The sequence below is a fragment of the Chlorocebus sabaeus genome, chromosome 7 (assembly GCF_047675955.1).
Source record: "Chlorocebus sabaeus isolate Y175 chromosome 7, mChlSab1.0.hap1, whole genome shotgun sequence".
Taxonomy (NCBI): Eukaryota; Metazoa; Chordata; class Mammalia; order Primates; family Cercopithecidae; genus Chlorocebus; species Chlorocebus sabaeus.
This window is the reverse complement of record NC_132910.1, coordinates 109,691,171-109,713,614: the sequence shown is the minus strand read 5'-3', so window position 1 is coordinate 109,713,614 and position 22,444 is coordinate 109,691,171. Positions and strand designations below refer to the sequence as shown.

The window sequence follows — 22,444 nt, the reverse complement described above, 5'->3', positions numbered from 1 at the left end:
GTGTTATAAATTTACAGCAAGATGATGACGACTTGCCATCAATGAGTCTGGTCCTTATGGAAAAAATAAAAACAGGAAATTTGAACACTGAAAATATTTGTATTTTGAACTCAAGCTCCTTCACTGCTTTGCATTTGTCAGAAATCCACAACATGCTGGTCATGCCACGGGACAGATCTATATTAGGGACCTTTTCCTCATACTGACCATATGTCAACATAGAGACAATGCATTGAACATATGCCTGTCACCTTTCACACTAAATTCTAGCTTTTGCGAGGGGCAGGGGGAGGCGGAGGATTGATTTGCAGTAGGTAATTTGGGCCCTAGGTTCAAATCGAACTTAGTCTTCTAAATGATCTTCCCACTGCAGTGGTAGGGAAGGGAAGAGTGTGTCAATCCCCTTGTCCAACAGTGCATAGACTAAGTTATATAGTACCACTACCAACACAAAGGGCTTTGTTTTAAGCAACTAATTGCTGGAATAAGGGCCAAGAGCCGTACTAGGAAGGTGATGGATAGAAGATTCTGCAAGCCTAGGTTGTATCAGAAGACTGTAGATTTACATGCAATAACGAAAAAAGACAGAGAGGTTAGTTCAATTATTTTAAAAGTAAGCATGCAAGAGAAATGTAAAACTAAAAAATACTAACATGAAAAATGAGTACAAGTCTTTTTATTGATTTACTTTTTAGAGACAGGGTCTTGCTTTTGCCCAGACTGGAGTGCAAAAGTCTGATCACAGTTCATAGTAGCCTCAAGCACCCGAGCTCAAGTGATCCTCCTGCCTCAGCATGGCAAGTAGTTGGACTACAGACGTGTGCCACCACACCTGGCTAATTAAAAACATTTTTTTTTCTTAGAGATGGGGTCTTGCTATGTTGCCCAGGCTGGTCTCAAACTCCTGGCCTCAAGTGCTCCTCCCACCTCTGCCTCCCAAAGAACTGGGATTATAGGTGTGAGCCACTACATTTGGCCTCTAAAGTTTCTTCTTCTTTTTTTTTTTTTTTTTTGAGACAGTCTTGTTCTGTCGCCCAGGCTAGAGTGAAGTGGTACAATCTCGGCTCACTGCAACACCTGGCTCCTGGGTAGCTGGAATACAGGTGTGCACCACCATGCCCAGTTAATCTTTGTATATTTAGTAGAGACAGGGTTTTGCTGTGTTGGCCAGGCTGGTCTCTAACTCCTGGCCTCAAGTGATCTGCCTGCCTCGACCTCTGAAAATGCTGGGATTATAGGCTCACAAGTCATTTTTAAATCACTGGAGCAAAGAGGCAGAATCTGAGGTAGAGACCTGAGTAAAGACTAAAGAACAATGAGTCCAAAGATTGAGACAAACTGACAGGAATTTGTGAGAGTCCATTCCTTGAAGGTGGGGCTGAATCTTCTCTCTGCATCCTTAGCCTCTAGCACAGGAGCTGGCATTTGAAAAATGTTACTTGCTGAATGAAAATGAAACAGATTAAGCACAAGCAAATGACAAGAGGCGATGAGCATCTCGTGTTCCTTACAGCATGGATGGCTGACTTTTATGCATGCAGGCCCCAGGAACAGAAAAGAACCAGTGGAACCTTTTCAAAAGAGTATCCTAAAAAAATACCCCAGGAATTACATATTCTCAGGCTACCAAATACATAACACACAGTTCCCTGAATCAATCCAATTGCCTGTATCTAACTATATCACTTAGTAGCTACTTATTTACTAAAGAATAAACACCTTTTAATGGAAGAACAAACTAGAGGGAAGTCTAAAAATTCAAGAAAAAGAAATGAATGCTGGAAAGAGATAAAAATATCATCAACTAGTTTTAGTTACAACTCAAGGAGTATCAGGGCCACTGCTAGCCATTCCTGATCACACCTGAACTTGCATAGGGTCAGAGAGTTGAAGCTGAAGTTCTGGTGACTTGAGATTTCTAATCATCTTTCCAAAGGAAACTCAACCCTATTAGAGAGTGGGCAGTGTAAACATATTATGATCAGGCTTATCAGTCAATCTCTAAGTTTTCAGAATTTAAAGAACTCTAAGATCAAGAAAACTATGTTTGGATTTGTCACAGAAATACATACCTGCACACACCTTATGCTCTGGAATTCAATTTAACATTCCTCTTGGGGTAGACTTTTTTTTTTTTTTTTTTTTTTTGAGACAGAGTCTCGCCTTGTTGCCCAGGCTGGAGTAGAGTAGCGCATTCTTGGCTCACTACAACCTCTGCCTCCCGGGCTCAAGCAATTCTCCTGCCTCAGCCTCCCGGGTAGTTGGGATTACAGATGCCCACCACCACACCCAGCTAATTTTTTGTATTTTTAGTAGAGATGGGGTTTTACCATGTTGGCCAGGTTGGTCTTGAACTCCTGACCTCAAGTGATCCACCCACCTCAGCCTCCCAAAGTGCTGGAATTACAGGCGTGAACCACTGTGCCTGGCTGGGAAGACTATTTTTTAGGCATCTATAGAACCACAATAAACAAACACTGAATTATATGTATGCTGCTGCTGCTTTTTTTTTTTTTTTTTTTTTTTTGAGACAGAGTCTTGCTCTGTCGCCCAGGCTGGAGTGCAGTGGCCCGATCTCGGCTCACTGCAAGCTCCGCCTCCCAGGTACTGAGGCTGTACTGCCTCAGCCTCTCGAGTAGCTGGGACTACAGGCGCCCGCCATCACACCTGGTTAATTTTTTGTATTTTTAGTAGAGATGGGGTTTCACCATGTTAGCCAGGATGGTCTCAATCTCCTGACCTCGTGATCCACCTGCCTCGGCCTCCCTAAGTGCTGGGATTACAGGCGTGAGCCACCACATCTGGCCATAATACTATTTCTTACTATCCATACCTTAATAGTAGAAGTTAGTAAATAGTGAAATCTGTCAAGTAAGTTTTTTAAGTTCACAATTTTATCAAGTTCACGTGCACAGCAGGTTTCATACATACACTTATTTGCAGTAACAAACATGTAGCAGTACTTTTAAGAAATTAAGTACTCTAAAAAATGCAAACCTAAGACTGGCTGCTTTAAACACCTATGAAAAGCCTAATCCACTATCTGCTCTTCTTAGGACCTGGAGCTTGGGCATGGGAGCTAAAGAAAAGGAATAGGAAGGTGGGGCGTGCCTGTACCCCAACGCTGACAACTGAACCATGGTGAGCCTCACTGTGGCCTCCCATACACCTTAAGGAAAAGGGAGATACGATATGGATACCTGTCGGCTTAGTAAGATTATTTGGCAAAATTTCTCTTCTTAATGCTAAAATCCTTTTCCCCAAAGGGTTGTGTTACCTTGACTAAATTTCTCTAGAAAAACAAACCAAAAAGCCTACATTGTATAGTTACCTTTTAAAAAAGTTCTCCTGCAAACCATTGTAGTCTCAGATTAATCAGGTCCTCATTTCAGAGTTCCAAATGAAAATCTGAGAGAAATACTAATATTAAATAGTCATTCCATTTAAAATGCCTGTTTGAGAAACTTTACAAACCTTAAATGCTGACATACATCAATTACCCTCTTCTCTCTCAAGCTAAGGAGATAAGTTTCCTGTCCAAAGAATTTGTCAAATTCTCCTATCAGAATGCATCTGTGATATGCTTGTACTTCCTCCATCATCTGAGAAAAGCACTACCCTATTGCCACCCTCCTGAGTGCCCACACCACACTGAGAGTCCAACGGCAGCCAGGGTATCAATGCAGAGCTGCCAGCCCAGCACCTTCCTGCCACCCTCGCCAGACCACTGCCAGCAGGTTACAGGCCTCCCACAGAAACTTCTGACAGGAACTTGCAGATAGAAGAACACTGGAGACGAGTAAGGAGCTGAGATGATTGTTAGGGTGGATGGCCAGTCTCCAGAGAGAAAGGAGGTAGAGGCGATATGCCACTATCATTTTCCCCTTGCTGCATTCATATGAGAAGTTAGAAACAATCATTTATTCTTTCTACCTTGTCAATATCTCATTTACCCAAACTACTTTCCTGTGAAGATTTCTCAAGATAGACTAACAAATGAAATGCCTTGTTTTATAGATCTTTAGAAGATTATTGAGTTTTCTTTGCTCTTACAGCTTGTTGAATCAACAGGGGAAGCCTGGTTAAACTGTAGCCTGTAAGGATGGGTCCATTTCCTGGGAGTGTTAAATGCCTAGGACATTCCAATTTCAAGGTTTTGGGTCAGATTGCTGCACACACAAAATATGCTGCCTTGATTCATATACACATGACTTCTGCTTAACTTAAACTTCCATGAACAAGAAATGTCTACAAGGTTTAGAGAATCCCAAGAGCTGTGGTTCTGATAATTCAACAAAGGGCAATGAGAAGATGACAGCAAGGGCTCTGAAGTCAGATTGGGCTTGAATACAACCACCGTCACTTACCAGCTATGGAACTTCAGCCAACTCAATCTGGGCCTCAGTTGCTATGTCTGTAAAATGGGACAGTACTTAGTTCAGAGCTTCTGCGAGGCTTAAATGCCATTTAAAGCACAAGTTTTCTGTGAGAAAAATGTGTTGAAACATGTAGCATAGAACCGAACACATGAGGTGCTCAAATGTCCATCCTGCTCTCCTGAACCACCCTCTCTCTGTATTGACCATGTACCCTGAAACCTCAGACTCAAGAGCTCACAAATAGTGCAGCTGTGAACAACACTGCCCTAGTTTATGTGCTTTACCTAAAACCTCAAACTTCTTCAAATACCACATTATCATTTCCCTCACCAACTCTCAAATCTACGCTAGCACACATAACCCAAACCGTTAAGTTAAAACTGTTCTTATTCACCCTCACAGCTCTTCAGAGCCTGGGCCCACCCAACCTGTACATATTCAGTTCCCAATAAGACCCCTGATATGGTTTGGCTCTATGTCCCCACCCAAATCTCATCTCAAATTATAATCCCCACATGTCAAAGAAGGGGACAGGTGGGAGGAGACTGGATCATGGGGGCGATTTCCCCCATGCTGTTCTCGTGATAGTGAGTTCTCACGAGAGCTGATTTTTTTTTTTTTTTTTTTTTTTTGAGACAGAGTCTCACTCTGTTGCCCAGGCTGGAGTGCAGTGGCACGATCTCGGCTCACTGCAACCTCTACTTACCAGGCTCAAGTGATTCTCGTGCCTCAGCCTCCCGAGTAGCTGGGACTACAGGTGCCCACCACCACACCCAGCTAATTTTTGTATTATTATTTTTTTTAGTAGAGGTGGGGTTTCGCCATGTTGGCCAGGCTGGTTGCAAACTCCTGGCCTCAAGTGATCCGCCTGCCTTGGCCTCCCAAAGTGCTGGGATTATAGGTATGAGCCTCTGCAGCTGGCCGAGAGCTGATGGTTTTAAAGTGTGGTACTTCCTCACATATGCTCACACTCTCTCCTGTCGCCTTGTGAAGAAGGTACTTGCTTTTCCTTCACTTTCCACCATGATTGTAAGTTTCCTGAGGCCTCCCCAGCCCTGCAGAACTGTGAGTCAATTAAACCTCTTTCCTTTATAAATTACCCAGTCTTGGGCAGTACTTTATAGTTGTCTGAAAATGGGACTAATACAGCCTCCCTCTCTAGGCTGAAAAGATTCCTGCTCTTACCCCAGGTTGTGCCCAGAATGCCTTCCCTGCCACCCTGTCTCAAGTCTACAATCCTTCAAGGACCTGGCGTGGGTCCATCCCTTGCCCTGGAAACCTTCCCACACGTACTGCACTGCTCTTCCTTTGACCTCTGAGAACACTTGCTGTCCACACCATTCATTTTGGCACTTCATCACACACTGTCTTAACTTGTTCCTGATTTCACATGTTTGTCTATTCAGTGATTTTATAAGCAACTCGAGATAAATCACATTTCTTTTTCTTCTGTATCCTTTGAAAGGAACATAACACAGCGCTGGGCATGTACAAAACATCTAATACATTCTAGCTGTGGCAAACAGTTTATTTTTGGATGGAACCCAGTTTCTATTAAGTCATCTGCGCATTTCTTTTTTTTTCTGGCATATTACACCTCCAATGCACAATCATTAATATATTTCTTTTCTATGTACCACATTTAAATGAGTAGTATTTCATGTGATTATCTATTTTTAACCCAATGAAGAGTGAGGAAATGCTGTTCTTCCATATATGCTTCCCATAACTACTTATTAACTCATCATGCCATTTCTCCTGGAGGGGGCCATGAATGCAGTACTGCTCTACAGATAGGAACACTCAGGACAAAAATAAATAAATAAATAAATAAATAAATAAGAGCTTATTAAGTATCTTGGCATGTAAGAAATAAAGTCTAGGAACTCACAAGTGTTTCCAACTTTTAGTCCAATGAGTCTTCTAAGCCCTCTACTATAAAATCCAAGGACCACATCAGGGTAGAAATCCCTTAGAGGACAAGAGTGCAAGAAGTGTCAATGATGGTCTGAATTTATTGTCATTAGAAGAAAACACAGCTACTTCTATCATACACTTTGCTACAAAAGTTCCCCATCTTTATGCTGCTTGACACGGACCCTTTATCAATCTTCAAAGATGTCTCAGCCCTCATGTGTATTACAGACAGCAGGAGTGTGCAGACTTCTGTATTCATAACCAGCTCTAAAATCTGCACAATAGTTATAACAGTGCGGGTTTAACTATCAGGGATAAGCCACTGCAAAGCCTCACACACAAAGGGAAGAGGCAACTTACGATTCAGGTAATTGGAAACACTTCCCTCTGTTTTTCTCTGACATTTTCTGGATAATAAAACACATGATTCTTTGGCTTCATTTGAATTCCCATGTGTTCATCATTTTATATAACTCTGGTAAGTTTTATGCATTTATTAAACTGTACTTGGATGGCTGAGAGCCGCTAAAAGGACTGCAGAGGTGTGTGAATTGTAGACCAGTTTTTTAGAAAATAAAAACAAACCAAAAACCCCCTTCCGTCTTAAATCCATCCAGAGAAAAGAAACCTGGTTATCATTCATTCTTCTTAAACCATCTTCTCCAATAGATAAAGTCAGTTCGACTTTTTTTTTTTTTTTTTTTTTTTTTAACTCATGTTGAGTAGACATTCCTGACAGCAGTGTTACTGAGCAAGGGGACAGACAGACCTCCTGTTGGTGGCAAAGCCAGCTCTGAGATATGCTGAAGGGGCCATCAGCGAAAGGGGCTTCAGTTCCCCGAAAAAGCCACACTATCCCCTGCAACCTTCCCTGCTTCTCATCCTCACTCTGCTACTGACCCCAGCTGAGTCCTCACCACAGCCACCCTGTGCGCACGTCCTCAGCACCCTGGCCTCCTGCTGCCACACACTTGTCCATGCTATTTTCACTGCTGATTTATTTCTATTTCCTGTTAAATTGCAAACTCCCTGAGGACAGATGCCATGTCTTCTTCTCTCTGGCTACTTCTAAGAATTTTCTTTATCTTTGATGTCCAGTTGTTAAGTGTGAATTTGTTAATATTCTCCCTACTTGGGAGTCAGTGTGCTTATTTAACCTGAAAAATGCCAGCCATTCTTTCTCTGAATATTACTTTCCCTCATTTTCTCTTTGTCTTTCTGGCATATGCTATAAAGTCTCTTCATTCTGGCCACCACATATTTTACTTGCTCTCTGATATTTTGCATGTTTTTTTGTCTCAGAGCTCAAAAAGATAATTTCTTAAGTAGCCTCCATTTCAAATTCTAATGATCTTTAGCTGTATTTAGTCTGCTCTGTTCTTTAACCTATTCTTGGAGTTTTAATTTCAGGGACTATTTTTCAATTTTAGAAGTTTTTTTTAGTTCTTATACAAATCTAAATGATCACTTATCACATTATCTTCTCTTTAAGGTTCCAATTCCTTCTTTTTATCACCGTAAACATTTTAAACATGGCTACTTTAATAGTTATTGCCGATTGGAGGAGTGCTGATTCTCCTGCTTGTATGCGCTTGCTCTCTGCTCATGATGATTTCCTGGTTTCCCACATATGTTTGTAATTTCTGAATGTGGGCCTATCTTACTGGAGCTATGTTTCATTTTCCTATATGCGTCTCATGAGCTTGTGGTTGTGAAAGTGTCTAAAGTAGTGTGCTTCCTTCTGCCAGAGTCCTAAAGGTTTCTATGCTCCTGGTTTTATGTTTATTTCTTGGGTAGGGATTCACAAATCACTCGGGTAGAATAAATCTGGGCCTGAAACCCACAAATAGCACAGACCAGGGGTTTTGATTTCTCATGGGTGACTTTATTTTCCCCAACCTGTTTCCAGCCTGTTTCTTTGCTGCTTCACTGCTTATGTCTGGTGATTTCTAGTCTCCTTTTCATGGAAGAATAATTCTTTGAAGCTCCAGGCTTTAGGTAAGGGGCTTGATTCCAGGTCTCAAGCCTTATGTGCATGCGAGACCACAATCTCTCATCCTCGGGTGAATCTGAGAACCTCAGCACCCAATTCCTAGGACCTGTACCAAGACTGAAATCCTGGAGGACCAGCTCATGCTTACTGCTTTGGTTTAGATTTCCATTTATCTCTGGCACAAAAGGATTTCCTTTTTTTTTTTTTTTTTTCATGCACAGGAATTATAACAATGGGGCAGCAATGAGAATAGTGATATTTTATCCATCACTATATACTTTTAGAGGGAAGGCATGCCATCCACACCAGTTTAGTACATGTTGCTAGAATCCTCCCACCTCAGATTTTTTTCGTTTTTTTTTTTTTGTTTTTGTTTTTGGCTTTTGTTTTTGACTGGGGGGGCGATGTGTGGGGAGAGAGGAGACAGGGTCTCATTCTTTCACCCAGGCTGGAATGCAGTGGCTCCATCACAGCTTACTGCAGCCTCGACCTCCACAGCTCAAACCATTCTCCCACCTCAGCCTCCTGAGTAGCTGGGACCCTGGGCCCACAGCCACCACACCCCAGCTAATTCTACCTCAGATTTTGACTACTGCTATAAACACAGTGCCAAGCACATAAAACATACCTGGTAAGTATTTTTCAAAAGATAAATCTCTAAGGTGTGATTCTCCCTACTCTAACCCAAAAGCATCTCCAGCTTCTCTGCCCCATCAAGTGACATGAGTTATCTTGACCACCTGAAATGCCACCACTGGAGATTTCTAGTGCATCAAACATATTTTTAACACATGAAAATACCAGAAGGGGTAACAGTCATATATGACCTTATCATAACTCTATAAGCATTTGCTTATCAGAAATTTTTCTCTTGGAAGCAGGTTTAATGTCAGTCACTAAAGGCTTAAGAGTTATAATAAGGTAAACAAGAGGAAGAGGAAAATAATCATTTTGGACCATGGGACATTGCTGAGGGATCCTGGTAGGTATACATGAAGACAGTATGAAGACTTAGGGGTAGAGGGAAAGAAGAAAGGGTCCAAAGTATGGCAAGATGGTCTGGAGGGCTGCCGGGAAAACGTCTGATCTTCTGTGCATCTGTGCCTGGGCTCAACAGACTCAAGCCCAAATTCAGCCCGTGGCCTTGAAGACACTGTACATAACCTCTGGAATGGCTGACTGTCAGGCTGGCCACTTGCTGAGTAAAATTCAGTGGGAAGTTGAGAAGAGGTGCTCAAGGTCAGAAAGGGTATCAGAATCAAGTTATGTGATGAGATGTGCAACTCCAAAATAAAATGAGAGAGGGCTGGTAGCTTTTTTGCAGAGAATGGCACAGATGTTCAAATATCTTGTAGGTAGTAAAAAAATTTTGGGAAAAACATCAAAATTAGACATGTGTCTAACTCTGACACGATGCAAGAGACATGAAGCCCAAGAGACCTATAATAAGCTTTTATTCTCCTTTAGGTAACGACAGTGAACACACAGAGCCGCAGGCATGTCTAAACATCTTACTCTTCCCCTTTAAGTTTCTTTAAAGAAAGGCCATCTCCCATTTCTCTTTACTTCAGAAGAAAGGGCCCCACTATAGTAATAGACACACATGGCTCTAACTCCAGTTTTATGGGGAACAGTCAACTAACGTTAGTGAGCACTTTCTATGTGCCAGGCACCAGGCAAGGTGCTGGGGATATGAGGAAAATTAAGTCCCTGCTTTCTGCTTCAAGGCACCTGCAGCCCTAGTGAGAGGAAGACATCTGGAACAGAACAGGGATATGGGGCCTGAAATGATTTCGAAGAAGAGGCAACGTATGAAATGGGTCTTCAAAAATGTAAAAAAGTTTGTTCAATAGTGTCCTAGGCAAAGAAAGCATAATCTGATAGGCAGACGGGTGTGAGGAAAGGTGGACTATTCGAAGAATGGCAAACAGTGTGACTGGGCATAAGAGGAGGTACAGGGGTATGTGTGTGTACCTGAAGGATATAAAAGGGACAACTCCAGCTAAGGAGTTTATAGTTTAGTCTCTTAGAAAATAGGAAGCTATTCAAGCCAAAGAGTAAATGATTGTCTCATGCTTTAGAAAGTCCTCTTGCAGCCCTGCACAAGGTGATGGAAGAGGGGAAAGTGGACATAGGGACGCCATCTGGGAAGATCAAAAGGAACTTTAAAAAGACTAGTCACATTGAGAAGGGGAGAGAATCACAATGATTTCAGATTGGAGTTGGGGATACCCAGAGATCAGCATTTTTTTGTTTAACCACAATCCATGATAAGAAATACATTTTAACATCATGACCTGGCATACATGCTTGTATGACATAACCTGGCATGACAAACCATATGCATACAAGTGTGACATGTGTGCATGTGTGTATAAATACACACACAAAATACAAAGGTTTCATTAATCAGTAAGCCTAATGTGTGATGATCTTAGTTCTGTATCATTAAAAAAACTGGTAATCAAAACCCATTTATGGGTCAAAATATATAGTTGTAAAAGTGCTCCATAGGCCAATGGACATAGGTAGTGTTGCAGTGAGGGCTGTGGCTATTGAAGACAGTGCTAGATGTCAGAGGTACTGCCATGTTTATTATCCAAACACGGGGAAAAGAAAACAACGAGAGATGTTCCAAAATAGTGGATTTGTCCTACAGAGATGTTTTCTTTGTATCCTATTGATTTTGAGGTTGTTGCTGACCTGAGGTATTTAATGTTATCTGTTGTTACTTAAGTAATGATTTACCATTTGAAGGGACTTGCTGTTCTTTTATAGTCCTACAGGTTGATTGCACTGCATGGACTAATTAGGTATTCATGAGCATATATATATCACAGCCAGGCTTTTAGCAAAGCTCTTTATCTGTGCTACTGATTCCTGCATGATATTTCTGGAGTCAGTCTGTTGCTATGCTTAAAATTAAATGGAAGAGGCTGATGTATCCAATGGTTACTTCATCTTATAAATTATTCTGTAAAATGCTTGAAGCCTTGGAGCATAGTTGTTTTTTAAAAAACATCAAAATGTAGTGTTAATTTTGGTCTTGATGACCCTGCCCTGCAGAGTTAGAGCTGTCCATTCTGCTCCTGGGCAAAGCAAAAATGAATGTTTTCAGCACTCAATGAATGTGTGTACAGGTTCAGTTCAGTCATTCCTAACAGTAGTCCCCTGGGATTGACAAGGCCATTGACTAATTAGGAGAACTTTAAGTACGTACACATATAGCTTTCTTTTCTCTCTCTCTCTTTTTTTTTTTTTTTTTTTTTTTTTTGAGACAGAGTCTCGCTCTGTTGCTCAGGCTGGAGTGCAGTGGTGTGATCTCAGCTCACTGCAACCTCTGCCTCCTGTGTTCAAGTAATTGTCCTGCTCAGTCTCCCGAGTAGCTGGGACTACAGGTGCATACTGTCATGCCCAGCTACTTTTTTTTTTGTATTTTAGTAGAGATGGGGTTTCACCATGTTGCCCAGGCTGGTAAGGAACTCCTGAGCTCAGGCAATCAGCCCGCCTCAGCCTTCAAGTGCTAGGATTACAGGCATGAGACACCGTGCTCGGCCCATATATTGCTTTCTTAACTCTGACAGTAATTTTCATTTTTACTAAAATAATGGTTGTTATTCTGCTCTCCCATATTAAAAACATGATATATTGCTGTATAATTTACAAAGCACTTTCACATATATTATTATTATTTACTGAGATGAGGTCTCATTCTGTTGCCCAGGATGGAGTGCAATGGCAATGATCATAGCTCACTGCAGCATTGAACATCTGGCTTAAGCAATCCTTCTGCCTCAGTCTCCTGAGTAGCTGGGACTATAGGCAGGTGCCACCATGCCTATTTTTTTTTTTTTTTTTTTTTTTGCTAGAGATGGGATTTTGCTATATTGCCCAGACTGATCTCAAAGAATCCTCCCACCTTGGCCTCCCAAAGCTCCAAAGCTCTGGCTTTACAGGGGTGAGCTATCACATCTGGCCCACATTTACTGAGCACTTAGCAATGTGCCAGGCAATGTGCTAAGCACTTGATATGCATTATCTCACAGAATCTTCAAACCAAACCTATGACATAAGTACCGTTCACAGTATAGATAAGAAAATTAAAGAAACTTGCCCAAGGCCACAAAGCCACTAAGGGGTGAACCATGATTCAAACTTAGGTTTGTCTGGCTTCAGAAGTTAACTTCCTAACCACTGAATCATATTTCATCTGTTCCACTAAATACATTTTTCTGGGGCTTAGCAATACCAGTTTACTTACCTAAGATTATCAACAAAGGAGTGGTAATACTAGGACTCAAACCCAAGCCATCGACACTAAGTCAGTGATCTTCCATCACCTTACACTGCCCCAAAATAACCCCAACAGTACCCCCGTCAGCAGTATTCACAGGCCAGACACAGGAGGAAAAAGGCGAGGCAAAAGGCTACCCAGGAGTCACAGGCATAGAATGCTGCTGGCACGAACGCCCGCTCTCTTTCCGTTTAAAGTCAAAAAGAAAACAGAGGAAAGAATGCACAAGATGTGGCAAGAAAAAAACTGAAACCGTATTACTTTACACTAATTTAAGGCAGCTGTATAACCTATATGTTAGGAGGCAGAGAGTTCAAATGACAGAAAAGAGGTAGTATATGGACTAAACAAGAATACGTGTTTAAATATTTAAAGAACTTCTGAATCTTGATATGTGAAAGTCAGCAATAAAAATGAAAATCAATGAAATAAAGTTACTATATCTTTCATAAGAGACTAGGATAAGAAAAGTACACAAAAATTCTTAATATTGGAAGCTTTACAAAGCAATCTCTCAGTGAGAGAAAAACTCCAAACTAGTAGTTACAAAAGTGTACATTTAGAGCCAGGTACAGTGGCCTGTGCCTATAATCCTGGCTACTTGGGAGAATGAGGCAGGATCACATGAGCCCAGTTCGAGTCCAGCCTGGGCAACACAGGAAGACCCTATCTCTAAAACAAACAAACAAACACATTCAATTTATGTAAGACAGATTATAAAATCCAAATTGTGCACAGGTCTAGAAGAGGTCAATAATGGAATCAATTGCTTTTAAACAGTTAAAAATCCTTCTCTAAAAAGAATTAGGAGTACCATAGCCTCCTGAAATCTAGCATGAACACTGCAATTAATGTTCAAAAAATAGTTTTTTTTTCCTATTTTTTAAAATGCTATTTCATTTTTGAGGTGAAGTCTTGCTATGTCGCCCAAGCTGATCTTGAACTCCTGAGCGCAAGTGATCTACCCACCTTGGCCTCTCAAAGTGCTGGGATTACAGGCGTGAGCCACTGTGCCCAACTCAAAAAAGCAAGTTATGATAAAACAATTTATTACAATTTTCTCTTCTTCAACAAGCTATTATTTCAGCTCTAACTCTGGTCATATACTTGTTTTTGGATCTCTGCTTCTTTCTCTGGCAACATACTCAAGAATTTAAATATTCACTGGGCTTTATGGAGCAGTAAATTCAGTATAATGTTTAAACAAATACTTCTAAAATATTTTTCAACAAATGTTTGTAAATGGATGTTGAAAGTCTGTTTTTTTTTTTTTTTTAAAATACTGCCATAGACCAGAGCGCCAGTCTGAGAGGCAGTTTAAACAGAACACAACTTCAAAAGCAAAACTCATTATGATGAATGTGTCAAGTGAAATTAGAAATCCACTAACGCTAATTGGATGTATTCTGAATGTATTAAACTTCTGAAGATATTTTTATGAACTCTTTGGAATTTCCTATTAACACCCATGCGTGGCTGCACTTTGGATGTACCCACAATTTGACACAATATAGGTTATTATGCTTAATAACTTTCGATCTCTCAGGGTGATTGCATAGTTTAAAGAAATGAGAAAAGCTACAGTGTGAAAACACTCCGTCCAAAAGGAAGGGAAAATGAAATATGAAAACGCTTGAAGAGTAATGACAGAGTAAACATGGTTGTGTTTTTTCAAATATAAGAATTATAGAGCCAGATGGTCATCATGAAAATCTAATACACAAAAATTAGAACTTGCCAGCCTATGGAAACATAAAATATTTCATGAATGGTTCTATAGATAAGTTCAAGAAGGGTTATCAATCAATAGATTGCATTTCCAGAGTGGTCAGTGAGTAAATCCAGGGCATTCAAACAAAGTCCCCAGCTGGTAAAACTGATGTCACTGAGGACAATCCTGTTAGTTCCCCTGTAGTCTCTTGATACCTCTGTCAGAAGCAGCTCACTGGGCTTCATGGAAGGAAGGTCCGATAAGCAACACCAAGGTTCTTAGAAATCAAAATGATAGCAGAGCAGGAAAAAAAAAAAACCTCACAGTTTGGCATGTGTGAATATAAATATTAGATGCAGATAGAAAAGGTACCTTAATGTTATAGGCAGTTACTAAACACACATAAATACAGCCTGTGGAATTGCCAAGGCATCAGACATCGTTTTGGACAACTTAGATAGCATTATACAATGAGGGCATTATTCTTACAGGGGTCATTGATGCATGGACTCGTAAAATGATGACTATATGGTGTTCATAACTATAAAGAGAAATTATGATATTAAATAATTATGATATTATAGAGACAAAAGCACTTCCTAGCTTCATTCCAGGAGTATCCTGGTGAGGGGTGGTATGTGACCACAAAGCAGGGGTGGGGTTAGGAACATTTGGCCACACACATGTACGCTGGGCTGACTTTCCCCAGCTTCGGACAGCCCTAGCCTCATCTCTTTGCCCTCCCCATTGAGGGAGGTTATGAGGACATCTGCTTCACTACTGAGTTTTTTTCCCACTTCACATAAATATACTTAGCCTGTTTAGCCTGTGTCTGATGTTTAGTCTTCACAGAGGAGATGCTCAAGGCCAAAGATAACATGCAATGCCTTTTGTTCCACCTCAAAAAAAAAATACTTGTTGGCCGAGGAGGTAGGTAACAGGCCAAATTCTGATTTTCTTAATGCGATGAGGACTTTCCCTATTGCACAAGATACAAAATGTTTCTAATACAAAATGCCTATTTTTGCACATCTGCCCAATAACAGCTCAATTAAAAACAGGCCCATCAGATTGACAGTTTCCTTAACTGCTTAGTTCCTGTAGCACTGCAGATAGCAGAAAAGCACTTAATGGCAGTCACGAGGCAATTTTCCAGCAAGACTTGTTAATCTTTATACAGTCATCCTTATGCAGCCATCAAAGTGAACTTAATGACAAATCAGTTAAAATAAATTACTTTTAGGAACTTGTTTAAGCATCGGATAAAAAACAAACCATATGTGACATCTCTTTGGTCCTCACCGTGACAGCATATAATTGTCATCATCTGCGCTGTTTATTCCATTTGCCCGGCCTATCTGCTAACCCACCACTTCCAGAGCAGCTCTTTGCCCTTCTCTGTCCTGTTCTGGGCCCCAGGAGGCTGACCTCTATGCACCACAAGGCTGTGTCTGCATCAGCTGTGCCCCTGCTCTCTGGCTTTCAGCTGGGCTCAGCCAATGAGAAGCATCAGAAAGAGATCAGAGAATGGGAGGAGGGATGGCAGGAAGTCACCTTCCCCACAACATCATTGCTCCTGCAGCCAGGCCACTCCTCGTCCTGGCTCAGGCTCTCCAGGGCTCTGATGTCACGCTCCCTCCCCTTACTCTGTCAGGCCCAGGTGTGCTTCTAGCTTCCAGCTGCTGCTAGGCCCCAGGTGCCTCACTAGCCCTAGCTGGTTCCCATAACCCTGCCCACATCTCCATAAACAATCCCTTAACTAGTCTCTCTTCAGTCTAAACACCTGTTGTCGGCCAAGACCTTGGCTGACACACTGTCAGCAGCCAGAGGCTCCACGCTGGGATCACTTACATGGACCGTGTGGACGAGGTCGGCCACCAGGCACTGCTTCAGCTTCTCGTCACTGCCGGTCCCATGAAGCACAAGATCAGGCATGTATGTGGGGCAGTAGCCCGCCAGAAGTGAGCGGCCGAAGTTCCTTACATTCTGGGTGCTGATGCTCTGAGACCTAAAACAACATGTGGCCCATTAAAATGCACAGCTGAAAATGTACTTTCTTCTTTCGTTATAATTGGTACAAGCACTCCAATGACACAGGTAAATAAAACAGATTCAGGGTGGCCCATGTCACCAACCCGCCAGTAAGTGGATCACAGGTGGGAGAAAAGGGAGTTTTTTAAAGAAAAAAAACTATATCCATGGCTGGTCATGAGTTTGTTTTTGTACCTCATATTGGACATCCACCAGGCAGTCTGTGTCAAAATACTGACAAAAGAAAATATCTCAGGAAGGGCTCTTGCCAAAAGCCTGGCTTTAGGAATCTGACATATCTGCACAGAGTGGTGCCCACGACAGTGTGGAAGAACAGAAGAAATCTCTAATTACTGCTTTCAGTCATCACAGACCAAATAATCAACCTGATGGAGTGTTAAGGAAGAGGTGTTGTTTCCCAACCACCTCACGCTGCTCTGATCGGCAGGAGAGAGGCCACACGGTGAGTGTAATCCACCACCTCCGAAGCAAGGCATCTGCTGCCAGCCACGGACCTTCCCTGCAGTTGACAGAAAATTAAACTCCCTGTTCCCTCTCCCATCTCCACCACATCCCTTAGCTTCCCCAGAGGGTCATGATAGCTGCAAAGACAACCACTGGCCACCTGCCCCAGTGAGCTCAGTGGTACTAAGCCAGTGACCATCCTTGGAAGGAGGACAGGTGGGAAACCGTTTGTATAAAATTAATAATACTTTTAGTACTTTGTGGAAAAAAAGATATTGTGTGTAAAGCAGACAACAGTAGAAGCTAACACGATCACAGGCGTCAGGCCAGGAAAGTGGGATTTGAACCCAGTTCCCTCTACTTCCCAGCCTGCCGGAGTTACCTTGGCAGAGGCAGCTCCACTTCCAAGGACCCTCCAGTCCTGTCACCACCGTGACCCAGATCTAGCATGGCTGAAGTGCAAGCTTCATCGTCACTGTCTCCCAGGGCACTATCCGAGCTTTCATTTCGGGGAATGTCTCCTTCAGTCCTGAAGTTGGCCTTCTTGTTGTCATCCCCACAGGGGATATTTGCAGCAGCCACGAGGCCAGGGCCCCGCTGGACACAGCTGGCGGCAACAGGCTCCAGCACAGGTCCTTCCTCAGCCTTCACATACAAACCTGTAGCTGCCTCCAGCCTCCCCCCGGCAGTTCCTGCCACACGGTGGGACGCTGCGCCCAAGTTGGCAGTGTGGCTGAGCTGCCCGGCAGCATCTGCTGCTGTGTCGTTTCTGCTGCCTCTGTCCTCTGCAAAACCCTTGTCAGACTCGCCTTCATCCCCCTCTGAAGGCTGATTCTGAGGACAGCAGACATTCTCCTGAAAGCCAGGTTTGAAAGGGCTCCTAGAAATCTGTGGGTCCTGAGCTGTGTCAGCGGCCTCCCTGGCCTCCAAGGAGGGGCCACAGGCTTTCATCCGTTCCTCCATTTTTTTCATGCGGCTTTCAAAGTCAGACTCTGGAGATGTGGAGCTTCCTATCTGGAAAGTGACCTTTTCTATGGGAGGTTTCTCCCAAAGATGTCTGTCAGGGCAAGGCCAGGCCACTGACCGGTCTGGCAGTCTCGTAGACATCTCCACTTTCAATGGCTCACAGACAGCTTGCTGGTCCATCCTCATTCCTGCCCCCAAAACTTCACAGCTGGAAAGTCTTGAAGAGCCATCTTGTGGTACCTCTTTATTTTTTTCATCCCCACAAAATACATTCTGAGGTTTCCAGGAAGCACCTGATGTTGGCCCCTGGCATCCTGTGCTGCAAGCCTCAAAACCCTGCTCTGGCCTCCAGTTAGCTTCTTTGTCAGGTTTAAGAACCAGGTCTCTATTGTCAGTGCCCTCTGGGCTCTCAGGAAACCCTGCCGGCCAGGGGTTCTGTCTCTCAGCTGCTGTTGGTGGTAGGATGGGGGGTACAAGAGCGGGCTCGTTCCTCACCGTAACGACCACATACTCAGACTCCTCCACCTCTCCTTTCTCCAAGGCTGTTATGATCTTGCTCCCATTTAAAACTTGGTCACCTTCACTGTGATTGCCACTCCAGGTCAGCTGGTTCTCTTGTAGCTCAGAGCAACGGAGAAAGTAGGTCAGGACATAAAGTATTCGCTGGACCAAGTCCTTCTGCTTCCCTACCACGACGGTGCGAGTCAGTCTCACCGGAGAGCCTATGGCTCCATAAAGATCACCTAGAGAGCAAAGGTGGACACAAAGGCAGTGGTCTCTGGGGTTAGCATGTCACAGATATATCAGCCTTTACAAGAGCAAAATAGATGACTTATATTCCCAATCTGGAATCCCTGCTTCAGACTCCTGATTTCTACTTTCTAGTAATGACCATGTTTTAGTTTTGCCCCTGTAAGAGAGTCAGCCTGGACACAGGCTGCAGCCCACCACCCCTGGTGTGTGGGAGTCGTGCTGCTGTGCACACAGCCCCTGCCAGTGCCTGCTGGGTCTTCCCTGCAGCTCAATCGGTCAGCCAATGAGATGGCCCAAAGAAGGTTAAACCCAGAGTTCTGAATATGTGACCAGATCTAATACTATGTCTTGGAAACTGGAAATAATAAGAATTTGTTGGAAGAATCCCAGGACATTGGGCCTTGGGATGAAATCCAAATTCAGGAGTTTCTCAACAGAAGTGCAGTGAATTAATTCAAAATACTTAATGAGGTGGTCTACATAGATTTCTCTTAATACGCATACACACACCAAGCAGAATCAGTTTGACTAACAAGAAGAAAATCACTTAGTCATGAATGAGTCTAAAGGTTTTAATTCGCTTGAAAATTCAACTGGGCCAGGTGCAGTGGTTTATGCCTGTAATACCAGCACTTTGGGAGGCTGAGGCAGGCGATCGCCTGAGGTCAAGAGTTCAAGAGCAGCCTGGCCAACATGGCAAAGCCCCGTCTCTACCCAAAATACAAAAATTAGGCCGAGTGTGGTGGTGTGCACCTGCAGTCCCAGCTACTCGAGAGGTCAAGGCAGGAGAATTGCTTGAACCTGGAAGCCAGAGGTTGCAGTGAGCCAAGATGGCACCACTGCACTCCAGCCTGGGCGACAAAATGAGACTGTCTCAGAAAAAAAAGAAAAGAAAATTCAACTGGAAAAAAATATGTCCCATTAGCTATATCCTGACAAGTTGATTAAAAACTGACTAATGTACTGTGAGCTCTACCGTCAGCTTAAGGAGGAGAGAATAAGGGTAAATGTGTCATCCAACCACCCAGCAATAAGCTTTTCATCAAAAGTACTTAAGTGCCTAACTATTAAAACTATGGCATTTGATAATTTGATTATTACACTTTATAATAAGTTACACATATGATATGATGTGATGGAAAATGATAATAAAGCACCCACGTTTACTAACTGGACAGGCACTGTATTAAAATCCTAAAGATGTATCTGAGCTGGGTGTGGTGGCTCATGCCTGTAATCCCAGCACTTTGGGAGGCTGAGGTGGGTGGATCACCTGAGGTCAGGAGTTTGAGACCAGCCTGGCCAACATGGTGAAACCCCGTCTCTGCCAAAAATACAAAAAATTAGCTGGGCGTGATGACAGGCACCTGTAATCCCAGCTACTTGGGAGGCTGAGGCAGGAGAATGACTTGAACCCAGGAGGCAAAGGTTGCAGTGAGCCAAGGTGACGTCACTGCACTCCAGCCTGGGCTACAAGAGCAAAACTCTGTCTCAAAAAAAAAAAAAAAAAAGAGGTATCTCATTATATCTTTGTATAACCAAACTGGAATTAGAAACCCACTGAAGAACAACCAGAGGGCTGGGCATGGTGGCTCATGCCTGTAATCCCAGCACTTTGGGAGGCCAAGGTTGTGGATCACTTGAGGTCAAGAGTTCGAGACCAGCCTGGCCAACAGGGTGAAACCCTGTCTCTACCCAAAATACAAAAATTAGCCAGGTGTGGTGGCAGACACCTGTAACCTAGCTACTCGGGAGGCTAAAGCAGGAGAATCGCTTGAGCCCGGGAGGCGGAGGTTGCAGTGAGCCGAGATTACGCCACCGCACTCCAGCCTGGGTGACAGAGCAAGACTCTGTCTCAAAAAAAAAAAAAGAACAACCAGAATGTTGGAACAAATCAAAAGCTGAAAAGATACTAAATAAAGGAGGAGAAGTGATACATGGTAAACGGTATAAATCAGAATTTAAGAAGTTAGAACCCCTCTGAGGAATGCATCTAGAGAGGAGGGAAAGCAGTTATAAGGGCATATACTGGATAAAACTAATTAAAATAGATGAGTATGGAAAAAAAGTGATGAGAACCATCGGAAAGTACCTCCCCCGGGACCCATTAGGAAATACCTCCTTCTGCGAGTAGTCCCTCGTGTACGGTTCCTAAGAACATTCAAAGGGCAGGACAGAAATAATAATAAACAATCCTCTCTATAAAATGACTAGATTACAGGCTGATAGAGTTTTAATTGAGAGGACTTTGCAAGTGACTGAGAAATCAGCCTAGAATTCAAGAGAGTAACTCAGAATTGTAGGCCGAAGCTAGGATTTCTGTTTGAGAAAACCTTCCTAAGAGCTCATTACTGTTACTTTGATTACATCTGCCTACTGCTGCAGGATATCAACAGTCATTTCAGGAACTCATGAAATATTTTTTGTTAAATCAGTTTCAATATTAATAAAGAAGCAGCATTACTTATCCAAAATCTGGCATAACAAACTACAGGGGAAAGAACACTTAGAATATTATTTTTTAGCAATGCATTTGAGTATTGCACATTTTAATAACTAAGGAATAAATGGAAATGGTAAAACAAGGAAGGTTATTAAAAATACAATTTATAATCACTTAAACTATATAAAACACTGAGTGCAATGTGACTGGAACCAGTGCTATTACATTATAGCCAAACTTCATAAAATAAAGCATTTTTAAAACAATAGACCCACAATATTAAATATTTACTGGAAGTTGAAGGCAATTTTTTTTTGAGTCCTGGATAACTGAAGCTAATTTTTAGAGTAGATTTGTTTTCATGAGTATAATTTTTTAAAATGAAGAAATTGCACAACAATGTGAATGTACTTAACATGACTGAACCATGTACACTTCGAAATGGTTAAGATAATAAACGTTGTTATATGCTTTTTACCTCAATTAAAAATAAAAATTTAAAAGAGAGGCAAATGGGGAAAAAGCAGAAGAAAAAGTGAAGGAGTCAAGAGGGCTTACAAGTGAAACAGTCCAAAGACAGAGTGCACGGAAGCAGGAAAGGTGCTGGACGAAGTAGGAGGAGAGGTCACAGAAAGCAACGGTGGCAAACAGGGACACAGAGTTGAGACTCAGGGAGGGAGAGACAGAGGGAGTAGAGAGACAGAGGAAACTAGGAAGAAAGAGGGAAGAATAGAGAGAAGGGAAAGCAGAAAGAAAAAAGATGGGATGTTAGAGAGGTGCAAAATGATAGAGAACTGGGGTGAAGCCAAAAGAGGATGGAGAAGGAGAGGCGATAACAGCCAGGAGGGTAAAACAAGTAGAGAAAAAGAAAACAAAGAGGGAGGAAGAGGGAGAAGAAAGGAAAGAACTATTGAGGGGAACAACAGTGAAAAGGTGGAAACTAGAAAGAGAGAGAAGAATGAGGTGGAGAAGCTGAGAGAAGTTAGAAGTTCTGAGAGAAGTTAGAAGTTCTGTAAAGAAAGCATGGTGAAAGAAAGGGGGTTAGAGAGGTAGGGGACTATACAGACAGAAACAAAAATAAACAAGGAGAAGCTGAGAGAGAACAAAAATAGGAGACGAGAAGAGAGTTAAGGATCTTAAAGGCACACTTATTCCTGATCACATTCTAATAATGTCTATGTTGTAGAATTCCCCTTTCAACAGTGTTTCCTTATACCCTACACAGTTTAACTTATCTCATCTTTATTATCATTATTTCAAATGCTTTCTAATTTCTTTTGTGCAATTTGTTTGGCTTGTGGGTTATTTAAATGTGGTTTTCAGCTGGGTACGGCGGCTGACACCTGTAATCCCAGCATTTTGGGAGGCAGAGGCAGGTAGATCGCTTGATCCCAATTTGAGACCAGCCTGCAAAACACGGTGAAACTCTGCCTTTACAAAAAATGCAAAAATTAGCTGGGCATGTTGACGCACATCTGTAGTCCCAGCCACC

General features: G+C 42.5%; 1 protein-coding gene across 4 annotated transcripts in view; it reads right to left on the bottom strand.

Moving 5' to 3' along the window:
- Positions 1 to 22,444, bottom strand: part of FNIP2 (folliculin interacting protein 2) — a 138,829-nt gene that overhangs the window by 18,863 nt on the left and 97,522 nt on the right. For all 4 annotated transcript variants that reach the window (XM_037993325.2, XM_037993334.2, XM_008000124.3 and 1 more), the window contains 2 exons: positions 17,173 to 18,499; positions 16,146 to 16,302 (listed from right to left, as the gene is read on the bottom strand). In XM_037993325.2, coding sequence (XP_037849253.2) covers positions 16,146 to 16,302; positions 17,173 to 18,499 — 1,484 coding nt within the window. The remainder of the gene's footprint in view (positions 1 to 16,145; positions 16,303 to 17,172; positions 18,500 to 22,444) is intronic.